The sequence below is a fragment of the Colias croceus genome, chromosome 24, assembly GCF_905220415.1.
Source record: "Colias croceus chromosome 24, ilColCroc2.1".
Taxonomy (NCBI): domain Eukaryota; kingdom Metazoa; phylum Arthropoda; class Insecta; order Lepidoptera; family Pieridae; genus Colias; species Colias croceus.
The window spans coordinates 4,211,023-4,226,355 of record NC_059560.1 but is presented as its reverse complement, the minus strand read 5'-3'; the positions used below and the strand labels follow the sequence as shown (position 1 = coordinate 4,226,355).

The following is a 15,333-nucleotide window of genomic DNA, read 5'->3' as shown; positions in this document are numbered from 1 at the left end:
AATTGGATTTATAAATTAATGAGTTTGATTAAAATTATTTTTAGCACACAGTGATTGTGGCTTTTAAAGTCAAATTAAGTTTATTTTGTTGGAGTTACTATGAAATTAAGTTGTTTTACATTTATTTATATTCACTGTTATTTGTTTAAAGTAAAATATAATATATTAAAAACATTGTTCATATATAAATAACAAAAATTTTAGTATCGATTTCACTCCTAATTCTCTCTAATTGCAGTCAGAAAATCGAACTGTCTTGTGATCCATTTATTAATTTTACGGGGTCGTAAAATATAGAATTTAAAGAGCAATATAAAGCTTCAGCCAAATGGATAAGTCATGTTCGTCGCTCGTAGATTATCTAAAACATTCTGAAAACCTTTCAACGTGGATTTTTGTTCATAATGAGCAAAGGAAATGGTATATTTCGTAGGTGAAATGCGATATAGGTTGAAAACTTAATTATTCGGCATTTGTATGAGGTTTCAACTAATTTATGATTAAAAGTAAAATATTTAAAGGTCTATGTATAGCACTGCATGAAAAGATAAACCATATAATATTTACTCATGTAGTGTAGGTATGTATTATGGAGTTTGGCTTAGTTTGCAAGAGGCTTTTAGCCTTTTATTAGGCTGGTTGCAGAGCTTGACCGACCGTCAGTGCGTACCGTCGGTCCTGACGATACGCATCAACAATTGTATGACTATGACACTAATGCGCATGACAATACGCGTGCGTATGGTCGGTCTAGCTATGAACGGTTCTATGAATTTCCATACATATGACAAGCGCGACACTGACGTACGCACTGATGGTCGGTCAAGCTCTGCAACCGGCCTTAGATGAAAGTATGTAGGATAAGACATATTTAGATTTTCTTCCATTTTATTACTGGATAATAACACCACGATTGCTTTAGAATTTAGATTTACTTCTGTTTTTAGAAGATTAGTGTGATCATTCTTGTAATTTAACTCTCATTGCTAATTACTTTGTATATTACTGGTATAAAAGTTTTCCTTAATGGCTAACAGGTTCTGGATAAAACTTCTTCATATAAGAAAAAAGGTAGTTACATCTAAGGGAAATTCTCGGAATAAGAACCAGGTAACACAAACATATGAAACGGAACGTTTTAATGCCTTCTTTTAGTCTAATGCAATGCTAGGATCCTGTTTAGTTTAATGAATGTGTATTTTAATGACAGTAATGATATGGGTATAAATAAGTGTCGTATATTTGTTTCAACATTATTCAGTTGTGATTACAACATAAAATAAATACGTAATATTAATAGTATAGATATGAAAACTAAAACTTAACATCGCGAGAAAATTATTTAAAATATTTCGAGTCACTAAACATAAATTGTTATATTCTCGTAATTTTTCAAGAAAAACAACATTATTTGAAATTTGTATACAGTACATTGTACAATGTACATATTCCAATACACAAACTACATCAAAGGTAATCTATTGAATATATTTTTATCATTGTTTCAGGTCCATATGAAGAGAAGTATAACAAAAACATAATAGATGTGAGACGAGAATTAGTCGTCAATATACAGGCAGCTATAGAGAAGAATGAATCTTCAGTTAAGGTAATACTTACTTCAATAGATACCACAGACCACTACTTACAAAATAAATCGTAACCCGTTTGTTTCCAAAAATCAAAAATGTTTAATAGGTAATCTACGAAAATAATTAATTAATACAGTCAAATATTAACTGTATAAAAGGATGTAGTGTGTAATAGAACTTCTATCGACAGCGGACGATAAAAATCAAATTCAAATTCATTTTTTAACAACATTACTTTAAAAAGAAACGTATTTAAATGAACCAATAAAAAAAATTCTTAGGAATCAACCAAAACTAGAGTTAAGGAAAGTAACGTGTTAATGGTTTGATAAATATTGTGTCGAAAATAAGGCTCTACCCGTTAACCACACATTCAAGCAAACATCAATTTTATAACAATGAAATACCGAGTACCTTTTCATAATATTCGAATAGAAACAGAAAATCCAGTCATTCGGAAAGCTAACGTGATGACAAAGGTCCAACACAAATAGGCCCTTTAGGGAATTTTAATGTATTGTGGTATTATTATCTCACTAATATATAAATCCGAAAGCATGTTTGTTTGTTATTTCTTCACAAAGAAACTGCTGAACGATTTTCATGAAATTTGGCACACATAAAGAGGATAACTTGGCTTAACATAGTTTTTAGCCCAATAATCCCACGGGAACGGGAACTATGCGAATTTTCTATTACTATAAAGCTAGTTTTTTATAATTCACACTTTTTCTTACTTTCAGAACACATCGGTATTGATGTCACTTCTAGAAAATAGCGTGGCGGCTTACGAGGAAAGTTTTAAAGAATATTTGAAGCATATGAACGGCAATAATAAGACGTGGACCTTCTGGAACTCTATGTTTTACGCGGGAACTATTTATACTACTATAGGTTTGTAATTTATAGATATATTTTGTTTCAAAAGTTAAAAATCAAGAGCTGAAGCTATTCAGAAACCTCTATACTATAAAACATATTGTGGTAAGATCTCTAAGGAATTCTAAGTTTTCTTCTATACAAAAGTTACGTTTTCTTTAAAAAAGCTTGCCCAGCATCCTGCGATAGATACCTTTATAATCCGAGGGGCCTACCTTATTACATTTTCAACAATCAGGTCACTCTTATTTTTTATTCCTTCAAATCATTTCTTAGCACACCGCAAACATATTTTCCTTTACGTAATTTTCCGAGAAATGGGATATTTCATATCCGTAGTGATAAGGTAATATGCACTGTATGTACAATGTAATAAGGATGTTTTTCCTTCTTACTTAAATGAGCTTAATTCTTAGCGGTCGAAAACCTTTTTTGCTACTCTTTGTTATAGAGTGAAGTAATTAAAAATAAACAAAAACATCACTTTGTTCGTGACTTTGTTACAACGTTTCATTTATTCTTTGTATTCTTGACGAGAGCTCGAAGATGTTGTTGTCATATTAAAAATTATAACTATTTAATACACCTGTTTCATATGCTATGCGTTATATGAGCTTTGAGCCTTTTTTAAGTTGGGCAATCTTGCATAAATATCCATGGAGTGTGATTGACAACAAAATACTTTTCTTTGCAAAAATACATTTGAAACACAGCCTACAATCCTTTAATGTCGGAGCCTTTATTTAATTTAAATGATTTAAGAAAAAAATCTATAATAACAACGTCAAGAAATCATATTATAGTAATATTGCATCGTCAAATTACCAAACGCCTTACAATTTTATTGTAGCAAAACTTACCTCTCGACATATTTCATTTCGCAGGCGTATGAAAAGTGGTGCAATTTATAAAATAAAAGGGAAAATATATTTTCAATCGCAGTTGCATTCGATGTGTTCAAAGTAAAAGAAGCAATTTTTATTTATATTCTCTTACCAGATTTACCGTCGGCACAATCCTTTTACATTAGATACAAAAAGATATGGCTTCAGCATAGCCTTTTATACATTGGTTCGTTTTCGATTTAGAAATACAATACAATGTTTGAATCGTTATATTTTATTTTCTTCGTAGAAAAAAAAATAGTACTCCGTATATTGATTAATTATTGCTTATGGTAATAAAAATGTTTGGTTTAGGTACCCTAAGTTCACTGTGCTATGAAATATTCCTTGTAACAATAATTAATAATTACGTGCGCATGTATTGTTGATGCAAATGATCATAGACAAATTATGTCCTAGACTTAGGTTCGGTGTCAAGATTCCCTCAATGATATTTTCACGCACACATCAAACACATTATGTAGCTGTTTTAAATTTGGAACTTTGCCCGGCCGCTTGGCGCACTTTAGCCCGGTGCTCTTGCGCACTGAACGTTATCGGCTTCGAAAATTTTACTTTTTAACTCAAAGTCATTTATATAAGAGAATTATTCTTCACATTGAAACGTTACACTTCACAATATTGTTACATAAATTACCCCCGGGCGCGTTGTTATTGTGAACGTTTCTAGCGACTGCAGTATTAAAATAGAATCTTTTATTAGACTGTTTTGACCCCGATTGTGATTTAGCAGTTTCTGGATGCGACTGTACAAAATGGTAAGTCAGTTTATTGTATCATCTTAAATATGCTATCTATGTAACCATGCACCTTTCTGTCAACACCATATATTGGCACGAGATGTTATATCGTTTGCCAATTAGAAGGGCTACGGGTATCTCATAGCATATTGACTTTTTGTGTTTATTTTAGTTCACAATTGATTCAATTCACACGAGTGGTATATATTTTTTCCAGGAGCTGTCGCACGCATTTTGTGGTTATGAATGAAAAAGAAGAGAATCCGCAAGTTACCATCTCATTGACGGTACCATCCATAAAAACTGAATCAGGAACACAAACAATTACTGGTGCAAAAGTATCTACAAAACAAGAGGACGACGAAATGGACGACACAGTTGAGAGACCGGCTATGTCTATACGAAAACGAAGAAATATTTCTAAAAACAGGGGTCAAAATGCGAGGCAGCGAGAAAAAACACCAGAACCCAGTAGAGCATCTATTCCTCACGAAGATACTCCGACTTCAGATGATGAGGATTTTGGACCACAAAGAACATCACGAGAAATTGAAGCTGATAATACATATGAAGAAATGAGACGTTTGGTACAAGAAAGGGCAAATGAAAAAGACCCTGTGTATGATTTAGACACTGATGAAATTCTTGAAGCAAGAGCAATGGAAGCTAATGAAAGGAGAAGAAGGAGTATATCTCCATTTGCTTTACCCGATAAAGAAGAAGGCACTCATTTAGAACGGAAAGGTAGTTTTATAGATCCTTCAAACAAATTGTTGAGTACAAATTATATTGTTAGCCCAAAAGACGAAGACTCAAATCGCCGAGGCTCCCTAACATTAGCATCAACTGAGCCCCTAATATCTTCTAGAAATTCTTTATCACCACCAGGCACTGCTGGAATTTCACCGAAAGAGAAAGAATTCCCACATTCATTGCCTTCAACACCAAAAAAATTAGAGGAAATGGTTTACTCAGATGAAAAAAATGAAGAAAAACCAATTGATAAACAAAAACCACCAAAGCCAAAAAATAAAGAAGAAGAGAAAGCTAATAAAGAAAAAGAAGAAAAACAAACTAAGAAACCTTCGCCCGTTAAAGTATCTGACGTTCCGACACCTACTTCTGGTGAGATAGTAACCAGGGTTATACAAGTAGAAAGAACTCCGAGTAAAAAGTTGAGTCAAGATCAAAAACCAGTTGTAGAAGTTCGAGAACGAGTTTGTAGAACGCCGAGTAAAAAATTGCCATCAGAAGCTAAACCAATACTAAATAAACAAATACAGAGCAAACAACCAGAGCCCCAGAGTAAGGTTCCTCCAGTAAAGCCAGCTAGAAGTAAATCAGCATCACGATTTGCGGTCAGTGTATATGTTAAATTATTATTCATAATTGCCATAATAATATTATCAATAATACTGTATTTCTTACTGGTAAAATCATAATAGATACGAAACTATCGAAATACATACAATAGATTTGATACTAATGATCATAATGACGTTTACAGAGTAAAACAAGTGAGAGTGAAATGAGTGAAGATCAAATGTATCAACAGAATGTGAATGGAAGTAGTACCAAGCGTAAGGTGGTTCCAACACCACGCCGTTTCATAAAAAACAAGTCTCCTAGAGCGAATCGTTCACACTCAGTTAATAGAGTTGAAGATGTATCAGTCGACAAAACTGGTACAGGAATGAGTCAGACTAGTCTAGAAATAATTGAACTAATGCAAAAAGCTAGAGCTAGAAGCTTGTCAATTCCTAAAGAAGACCCGAGAGTACCGCCCGATTACAAAAAGTATAGTAGAACTTTGCAAACTCCAAATAAAACACCTGTTAATTTGAGAGGCACACGAGGCATATCATGCCCTAAAACGATCCAGATCATAAGTGACCGTGAAATTTTATCAGGCTTGACAAGCAAAAAAGTGGAGGTTGGACATAAAAAGCACAGCAGACAAAGTTCGGGCTATGTTGATGCTAGCCAGTCTGAATATACATCTAGTTGCTATTCGTCTTCACCAAGTGAAAACGAATATGAGTTTGATCTTTTAGAAAGGTCCGCTGAATTAACTCGCAAGCTTAACCTCTTAAGCCAAAGAGAAGATAAATTTGATGCAAAGGCGAATATAATTTTGAATCAGAGTACTTTTGACGACAATTATAAAGAGCCCAAATCTGTTTTAAGAAAGCGTTCTATTGTAGACGCCAAAAAAGATTCAAATATAGCATCTAAAAACGAAGAAGCTAAAAAATCTTCTAAACTAACGAAAGACGATAGAAACGTAAAACCTAAATTATCGAGATTTAAATTTATAGCTAATTGGCAACAGTTCAAATATGAGTATCGCAACGATTGGGAGAAATTAAAAATACTAAGAAACAAGTGTATATGTGATATGTTAATATTGATTATTATGTGTGGTTCAGGAGGTATGATGTTCAAGTCTTTGGAAGGTTCATTTGAAAATGCTTACAAATGCAGTACTAGGAATGTAAAACGTGATTTTATTGAGAGTCTATGGCGTGGAAGTCATTATCTTAGAGAAGATGATTGGAAGTCAATGGCTAGGAAGAAACTCTTTGAATTTGAAGATCAATTGCATACTGCACATGAAGCAGGGGTGACGTCTTATAGTGGACAACGATCTTGGAATTTCATGAACTCATTCGTGTACTGTATGACTTTAATCACGACTATTGGTAAGAATTGGAATTACATTATAACCTAGAGTAAAAAAAGTATATTGAATTGAGATAAAAAATAAAATAATACAAGTTCACAATTTATAGTTGTTCTCATTTCTAATTCACCAATACAACAATTCCCATCTGATGCACTGTATAAAACATTTTTTCATACAAAAGTATATATTTTATGGTAATCTTTTTCAGGTTATGGTCACATAGCTCCAAAAACAACGTATGGCCGAGTTGCAACTATAGTCTATGCTATAATTGGCATACCGCTGTTTCTTATAGTCTTGGCTGATTTTGGAAAACTATTTACAAGGATCATAAAGTTCTTTTGGGCTTATATACGCAGATTCTATTATACGAGAAGCTGTAGGAGGGTCAGGAGAACGGGACCAGTGCAGGTATATTTTAAAATACATTATTTTATATTTTTCATAGATATAATGTTAATTTAACAATTTAATTAAATAAGTGTAAGTTCCAGAGTTCTACTAACTTAAATATTAACTTATAAGCAATTTAGCATTGGATGTAAAACACTTTCTACAAACCCAGATTTTGAATTAACAATTTCAATTAATTCTATTTCATATAATATTATCTACATACTTATTTAATTAATAAAAATGTTTCATTGCCAAGAATAACATGTAAAAGTAGAAAAAACACAATCATATTACTATCATAACATTTATGCATTCTGTATTTTTTTTGGCTACGAAATTGAAAAACTTATTCCACGATTTTAGTTTCATCTTAGCTCATAGTATCTACATTTTTACAATTTAATTATATAAATTGTTGATATTTTTAAATATAACACATCCATTCTATCCATTTATTTAAAATCTATAAATCGTATTCTATAAACTCCACATACCTACGCACAATGTTTTATTTATAACTCAGTATCTTTATTTAGAAGCACAAACTCGTCTTTTAAATATTCACGTGAGAACTTCGAAATCATTTAAACAATAACACGTTCACATAATAATTGTATACAAACCTTTTTGATTATCTCACTCGCATTATAAAACATGTTTCGAGAAACCATTAAATAGGTAACACGAGCATTCCTCTTTACGAAGACATAAACAGAAATGAATAACGATTTCGCTCATTGTTCCCGTAACGTTATTACAAATCCAAAGCAAACTTTTATAGCACATAATAAATGGAACGATCTCAATTTTTCAGGAAGTAATGAAAGGACTGAATATAGTCTACGATGTTGTGCGTCGGCCGTCGCAAATATTTTCTGAAGAGGATATAGAGACGCTGCCAGATGGTGCTGCACCGCCGAAAGTAGAAAGAAAACAGAGTGATGTTCCACCACCCTTACCTCCAAAACCTGGTCAACAAAAATCGGAAATCGATGGAGACCCAGACACCCCTGCCCCATCTGTATTTGAAATCGACGATGAGTTCAACTTGCCAATTTCAGTAGCAATCTTCATACTAGTAGTTTATATTATTATAGGAGCTGTAGGTTATAGCATTTGGGAGACTTGGAATTTCTTTGAATCATTTTACTTTGTATTCGTATCAATGTCGACGATAGGTTTAGGAGATTTAGTGCCAGATCACCCAATGTTCATGATGGCTTCCATAATGTATCTAGTCTTCGGTTTAGCTTTGACTTCCATGTGTATTAACGTTGTTCAAGTGAAATTATCTGATACGTTTAAGCAAGCGAGTGCCAAATTGGGGGCAACTATTGGACTTAAAGTTGCTGAAGAAGATGGCAGCCTTGTACCTATAACGCCTCCACCTATAGAAATAGCGCCTGTACATAAAGGCAAAAGTGAGATTACTGAAGCAAAAACGGTGGATAGTACGGACGATGCCAAAAACAGATAAGCATTTTAGGTACGTTAAAAATATAATTGAATCTAATTTAGTTTTAAGTGATAGTGCTGTAACAGAGTTATTTAGATTTTATAAGCTATACACTTTATTTATGACGATTTTTCTGTGTGTAAATAAACGTTTTACAATTTTCGTCTATGCATCTTTATTTATGCTCACCTCAGAATGTTGCGAGAATTTTTGTCACGTGTTAACTTGATATTCATTTCACCTTAAAATAATAGATGCTTTTAAAAATATTATACGATATCCTTCGGTCAAAAGCCTAGGAGGGATCTAGTATGAAGTAAAACGAAAAACGCGAACCAACAAAGAGGTTAATTTCTAGCTGTCTGAGCGAATGAATGGAATAGCTTGACAATGTTTTTCCAACACATTGTTACCTGTAATGGAAGCGACGTGGAGTGTAGACTGACTTCAAAAGCTTTGTGAAGAATTTAATTATGCCACCCCGTAATCCGACCGCCGACGCCCATAATGGCAAATGTTTTAACATCCGTCCCAGTTATATTAATTTAGCGATTTTATCGCTTTTGCTGCAATGCGTCTAAATTTTACTGGGATATTTCTTTTTAGATCTGTGGTTTATAGTCCCAACTTTTTATGTCACGAGTAGATAACTTATAAGATAAAAGATATCTATATAAATAATATTCTAGAGTTAGGACTTAGGATATTTCTTCTTTAAACTGTGGTATAAACTAAATTAGGACTAATTTAGTCCCGAGTCAATAAAAATATCTAAGTAGGTACTTAAATAATCAACTAATTTACCTTGACATGTTTTTTGCAAATTGAATTGTGTTTACAGGTATCAATCACTATTAACGTAGACCAGAATAATAAAATATCCCGTATTTACAAATTCTGTTTTTAAAGAATGGATGGCTGGATGTCAGTAAATTTTAGCAAAAATCTATTTCAGGCCAACACAATAATGGAGTAAATTCTTGTTAAGGGAAGTGCCATGATACCGCTACGGGACACCTTTACGATTGATTGCCGTACACTGTATAGAAATCCTTTGTCACAAAGAGATATTGTATTATTTGAGGGAATTTTGTTATCTATTGAATGTATATTTTCTATTTATAACTTCGTATAATAATTTTGAACGATTTAAATCTTTCCTGTTACTAGATACAATAACTAATTGTCTAATGAAGTTTTTAGGTAATTGATAGTGAATAGTTATTTTTTTTATACTTTGTATTGAAATATTATTGAAGTGAAACTTCTTTATCGGGGTTGGAAAAAAATTTAGTGCAACATTTTTTCGTTACGCGTTACATTTTTCCGATACGCGCCATCTTATTCTTATCCCTACCACGCGTGATTCGATGTATTTGTGTAAAGCTGTAAAGTGGCATATAGTAAATTATTTTTTGAAAAATAAGGTCATAAAAAGTTTCACTTCTTACGTGTGTATAGTAGTTTCACTTCTTACGTGTAGAATACGCACACATTTAAAAAAAATATTGATCTAGGTAATTGTTTTTTAGTAATAAGTCAAGACCAGCCATTTAATTGCTTAATAAAGAAGATAAATAATTTTGTTGTCGCTATTAAAACCTCGAGTTCCCTTTTTCCCGCCTAGAGCAGTAAAATGTTTCTGTAATAACATAAGAGCTTTCTGTGATCACAAACAAAAGAATGACAAAAATATAATATTCAATTTACCCTTAGGAATATTAAATTTTTCTTTTAAGTGTTTCAGAAAACAATATGATAATATTTTTATTCGTTCAGGCTTGGTTCGTTGGTTACAGAGTGCGGATCGTTGGGAATAAAAATAAATATATACCTACTCTTCGAACAGAATTCCTAATAAAATTTGAAAAAAAAAACAACATAGATCTATGTACATTTGAAGTTAAAGCAAACTGAAAAGTTAAACAAAATTAATTTAATTTGCAGCAATGGAAAGTGAACGAGGCGATTCTCGTTTCTATTATTTCACGTAACATTGAAAGAGACATGAAAACTACGTAAAATTCTTATATTTTGATGAATTTAAAATAACATTACAAATAATTTATTAAAATTGTCTTTAATTTCAATATTATGTCCGTATATACGATTAAAATAGTACTTATACATACATATATATACATTTATAAAAAGAATATAATGTCTTATGCGTATGGTCTTCTATCCCAAGATCTCACTATCAACATATCATTTAAATTTTTAGACAAAGTATACAACAGATGTTTCCAATTATGAAGCTTATAATCAATATATTCGTTTATAAAGAAATTATCATAAAACGGTGACAACGAATTCCTTAACTTATTTTCTACGAACAATAATTCTCTTATAGTTTCATTGCACCATTTGATATCTTCTTTTACTTTGTTAATATTTATGTTATGAGTTTTAGAATAAAAATCAACAGAGGCCAAACCAGTTTCATCATCATTTACATTAAAAGTGATATCTGAATGTATGATACTTAGATGTTTATGTATATTGAACAAATCATTTCCCTCAAAATTACATTGGCTTGTATCTAAATAATCAATATTGATTGTACTGTCACATTCAGCATTATCTATAAAATCACTATCTAAATATCTCTTAATGTATTCATTTAGCGTAAGCCGTTTATCATCTTCAGAATAACCGACAGTCTGAAAGTGTTTGACTAATAATAAATTTAAATATAGACTAGGTATCGCTATAGGTAAGAGTTCGCAAGGCGGATCCATATGGCTATACCTCGACCAGCCTGTAAGTATAAATCCTTTGAAACTATACACGTCATTAGTCCCAGCTAATTTATAATTGTGCATTAAACTTAACCAGCTAAAATGGTTTAGGAAACGTCGTTTCAAATCTGGGAAAGTTGCTACCCTTCCATCCGCACCTTTGAAGGCTGATGCTATCCAGATGTTTCCAAATTTCTCATGATATTTCATAAAATTCACATGAGATACAGATAAACTTGGTCTATAATCCCAGTACACAGGTTCAATGTCCAGATTTTGTATGATATTATCCCATTTGTATATCGGTATGTTCCTTAAACCATCATCCCACATTAAGATGGTTGTGTTAGGGCTTAATATCTTCAAAAGTTTTGTAACTGACTTCACGTGCTTTACGAATATATCGCTGTAAATGAAAAATAGAGAATTAAGTATTTATTCACATGTAATTTGTTCCTAAATAGTGATAGAGCAGATTAAAAAGCATACATAAAATGAAAGCGGCCGAAGAATTTAAATGAGCTTTTAATCCATTTAAAATATCAATTTGCACTCTGCTTATTTTATTATCATTACTATTCAATAAATACAACACTATGTTTTAACTATATTGATCAATAACTTATCATTTTCATATCACAGAGCAATATTGTTTGCCGAGTCAGGGAGATCAAACATAAAAATAATCGCCGCAACATTATAAAGTACCAACATTTCCCATCGCGCTATAATCGCATATTTAAAATGATACTCACGTATCGGTAAGGCCTCTCCTCGCACAAAGATGACATTTATTGATGTGGAACACTTCATCGCAACCGATGTGGAAATGCTTTAATGGGGATATATTATTGTGAAAGGTGACGACCTGAAATATAAAGACTCAAAGGTACTATATAATAACGCAGGCAGACCTTACAAATTTGGGCGGGTTGTAAATTGACATATATTATGCAATTTTATCCCTTTTTATGGAATAGGGTGCTTTATTCAGAAATTTTGGCAATTCAATGGCCAAAGTTATATGTATAATGTAGGTCAGGATAAGTTAGTCAAACCTTTGCTGTAGTATTGTATGTGTTAAAATAACCAAAAAGGAGTATACATCAAGTTTTATGTTGTATATTGAGCGACCGAGTTTAGGGCGTCATAACAATACAGCTTTCGTACACACAAAAAGAAGTGGAAACGAAAGCTTAAATAATTCAGAAATGGGCAATACAAATCCGTTCGATTTTTATGACGTGTTTGTTACATTTCGGCGAATATTATTTCTGGAGCAGCTTCCTCTACATCTTTTATGTATTTACTCTTATACAAAGTCAGTTACTGCAATTACATTTTAAAATGTTAATAAAAGATTGGTACTCCTATTTTACAGACACACAAGATTTACCACAATAATAATCCATACTAATATTATAAATGCGAAAGTAACTCTGTCTGTCTGTCTGTCTGTTACTCAATCACGCCTAAACTACTGAACCAATTTGCATGAAATTTGGTATGGAGATATTTTGATACCCGAGAAAGGACATAGGCTACCTTTTATTGCGAAATATGTACCACGGGCGAAGCCGGGGCGGACCTCTAGTTATAATATATACTTACTCACACATCTCTTTATAACTAACCTATTTGCAGAAGCGCCTTTGAATGGTCCTAAATTTTTTCATGATTACACGTCTCATCTTATCTTTCTTACTAATCCTACTAGTAATATTATAAATGCGAAAGTTTGTGAGGGTGTGTGTGTGTTTGTTACTCTTTCACGCAAATTCTACTGAACCGATTACAATGAAATTTAGCACACATATAGAGGGTAACGTTTTATCTCAAAAATCCCACGGGAACGGGAACTATGCGGGTTTTCCGTTGAAAACGCGGGCGAAGCCGCGGGCGGAAATCTAGTATATTATAATATATTAACAAGCTGTATACATAATGTTTCCTTTTAACCTTAATATAGTAAAAGTAGCTCCAACAAAAGCAAACAAAATAAAAGACACGTTGCATCTTGCAACCCGTTGTACAAAATTACCTGCTCCACCATATTCTTAATAAGATCCTGGCTCTCAACGCGGCTGGGGCACAACGAGTCGGGGTAAAGTGCCTCCTCCCGTAAATGCTGGAATTGCCTCAACTTTAGAACATGCTCCATGTGCCCGAAACTTTGTATTAAAGGTATTAACTCGAAACCTGCTTGTGACGCCGTTACGATAAAGTCGTAGAGCTAAAACATTCAATTTTATATACGTTTTGTTAAAGGTTAACGTTTTTAAGGGGTAAGCTTTAAGAAAATTAGGTATAGAGTATTGTGCTTTGCAATTTTTTGAGGATATTTTTACAGTATAAATGAGATAAATTGCAACGGTACTTGAATATTTAAGTAACTGTTTCTCTGAAAATTACTTTTATGATATACTGCAGTCTGGAAATCAAATGTAAAGCAGACAAGACATTTTAATCTCTTGTAGAGGTGGTAAATATACATTCTTCTATATTAAAGTAATCTTTTATGTTTATTGTTTATACTTTTGTGTGTATTGTATAGTATATGGTATGCTGTAAATTCCATTAAATTGAACAATTGAAATCTTTTAAAGTACCTAGACAGAACAATCAACAATTAAAGTACAAGAAATATCGATAAATAATCAACTAACATCAGATCTTGAATAACAGTTTCTAGCACTCAAATTCACAAGTTTATCCTCATATGGAAACATATCTTCATATTCCAGCAATAGTCCAGTCACACCAAGCTCCTGTAGTCTTGGTAATAACGTCTTTAAGTAAGTCAGTTTGGGTGGAGACCCTTTAAAATCTAAATGCACTATCACATTCGGTAGATTCAAAGCAGTTTTAACATCTGAATTCTTTGAAAACCAATACCCTAACACAATGAAGTAAATCACAACGTACAGAAGCAACAAAACGATTAACATAAGTATTTTCGTCCGCCATGATTTAGCAACAAACGCACGCATTTTAAACTTTATATATTTTTTCAAACGCATTTCGATTGACACTTTTGACGCTATGCCATCACTTTTAAAGGAATAGATAAATAATAACTGCAGATATTTGTGTTATCATAAAGGAAACCCGATACGAACTGAGTTTGGCCTTTGCATGCGTAGGGATTCATTGTGCAATGAATATAATAAGACTGAAGTGTCATTAGAGCTCGCTCTAACAACGTTCGTTTATCGCATAAAAGACTTGCTCCCGAGTTTAATATTATTTATGGATCATTGTGGGGTGATTAGACGAGCCCATTTTAGTAAAAATACATTAAATTGGAGGATTTCGGAAGTTAATGTTATGTACTTTTAGGAATAAATTAATTTATAGGTTGTATTTTACAGACCAATACAAAATTATATATTATGTAGAGTTCATCATATGTGATAATAATAAGTGTAAGGCAATAAGCCGGTTATTCTGGACAATAGAACACAAATTGCGTATGTAATTACAGAAAATACATTTCTGTCTTTCCTTTTTTTCCATACGTATGCGTGTACATTTATGTTAATGTTAAAGAAAAAAAAAACAATTAAGATAATTAAAAAACACAGGAAGAGAATAAAAGGATACCTATGTTAAAAATATATCTAAACAAACATATCAATTCTATAAAACTTTATTGTTATTTAATACTGATTTACCACCCGCGGCTTCGGCCGCTTTGTCTAAAACTTAATAAAATAAATACCTTCCTTATATATACACCTTCCTCTTGAATCACTCTATCTATTAAAAAAAAAACCGCATCAAAATTCGCTGCGAAGTTTTAAAGATTTAAGCATACAAAGGGACATAGGGACAGAGGAAGCGACTTTGTTTTATACTTATGTAGTGAAGTTTTCTGGATGTTTCTACAATCTTACAGACATTTTAATATTATGGTGAGTATTGTTCTGTGTGCATAA

General features: G+C 32.4%; 2 protein-coding genes across 2 annotated transcripts; one reads left to right on the top strand and one right to left on the bottom strand.

The window, feature by feature from the left end:
• Positions 1-3,871: 3,871 nt before the first annotated feature.
• Positions 3,872-8,816, top strand: LOC123702672 (muscle M-line assembly protein unc-89-like). The gene is made up of 5 exons (XM_045650437.1): positions 3,872-4,134; positions 4,334-5,474; positions 5,624-6,818; positions 7,011-7,213; positions 8,013-8,816. Exons 2-5 carry the CDS (start codon positions 4,359-4,361, stop codon positions 8,673-8,675), a joined length of 3,177 nt encoding a protein of 1,058 aa, XP_045506393.1. The 5' UTR covers positions 3,872-4,134; positions 4,334-4,358; the 3' UTR covers positions 8,676-8,816.
• A 1,226-nt stretch (positions 8,817-10,042) lies between these two features.
• Positions 10,043-14,500, bottom strand: LOC123702673 (hexosaminidase D-like). Its single transcript, XM_045650438.1, has 4 exons — positions 14,062-14,500; positions 13,437-13,628; positions 12,151-12,263; positions 10,043-11,801 (listed from the first exon to the last, which is right to left on the bottom strand). Exons 1-4 carry the CDS (start codon positions 14,413-14,415, stop codon positions 10,820-10,822), a joined length of 1,641 nt encoding a protein of 546 aa, XP_045506394.1. The 5' UTR covers positions 14,416-14,500; the 3' UTR covers positions 10,043-10,819.
• Positions 14,501-15,333: the final 833 nt, after the last annotated feature.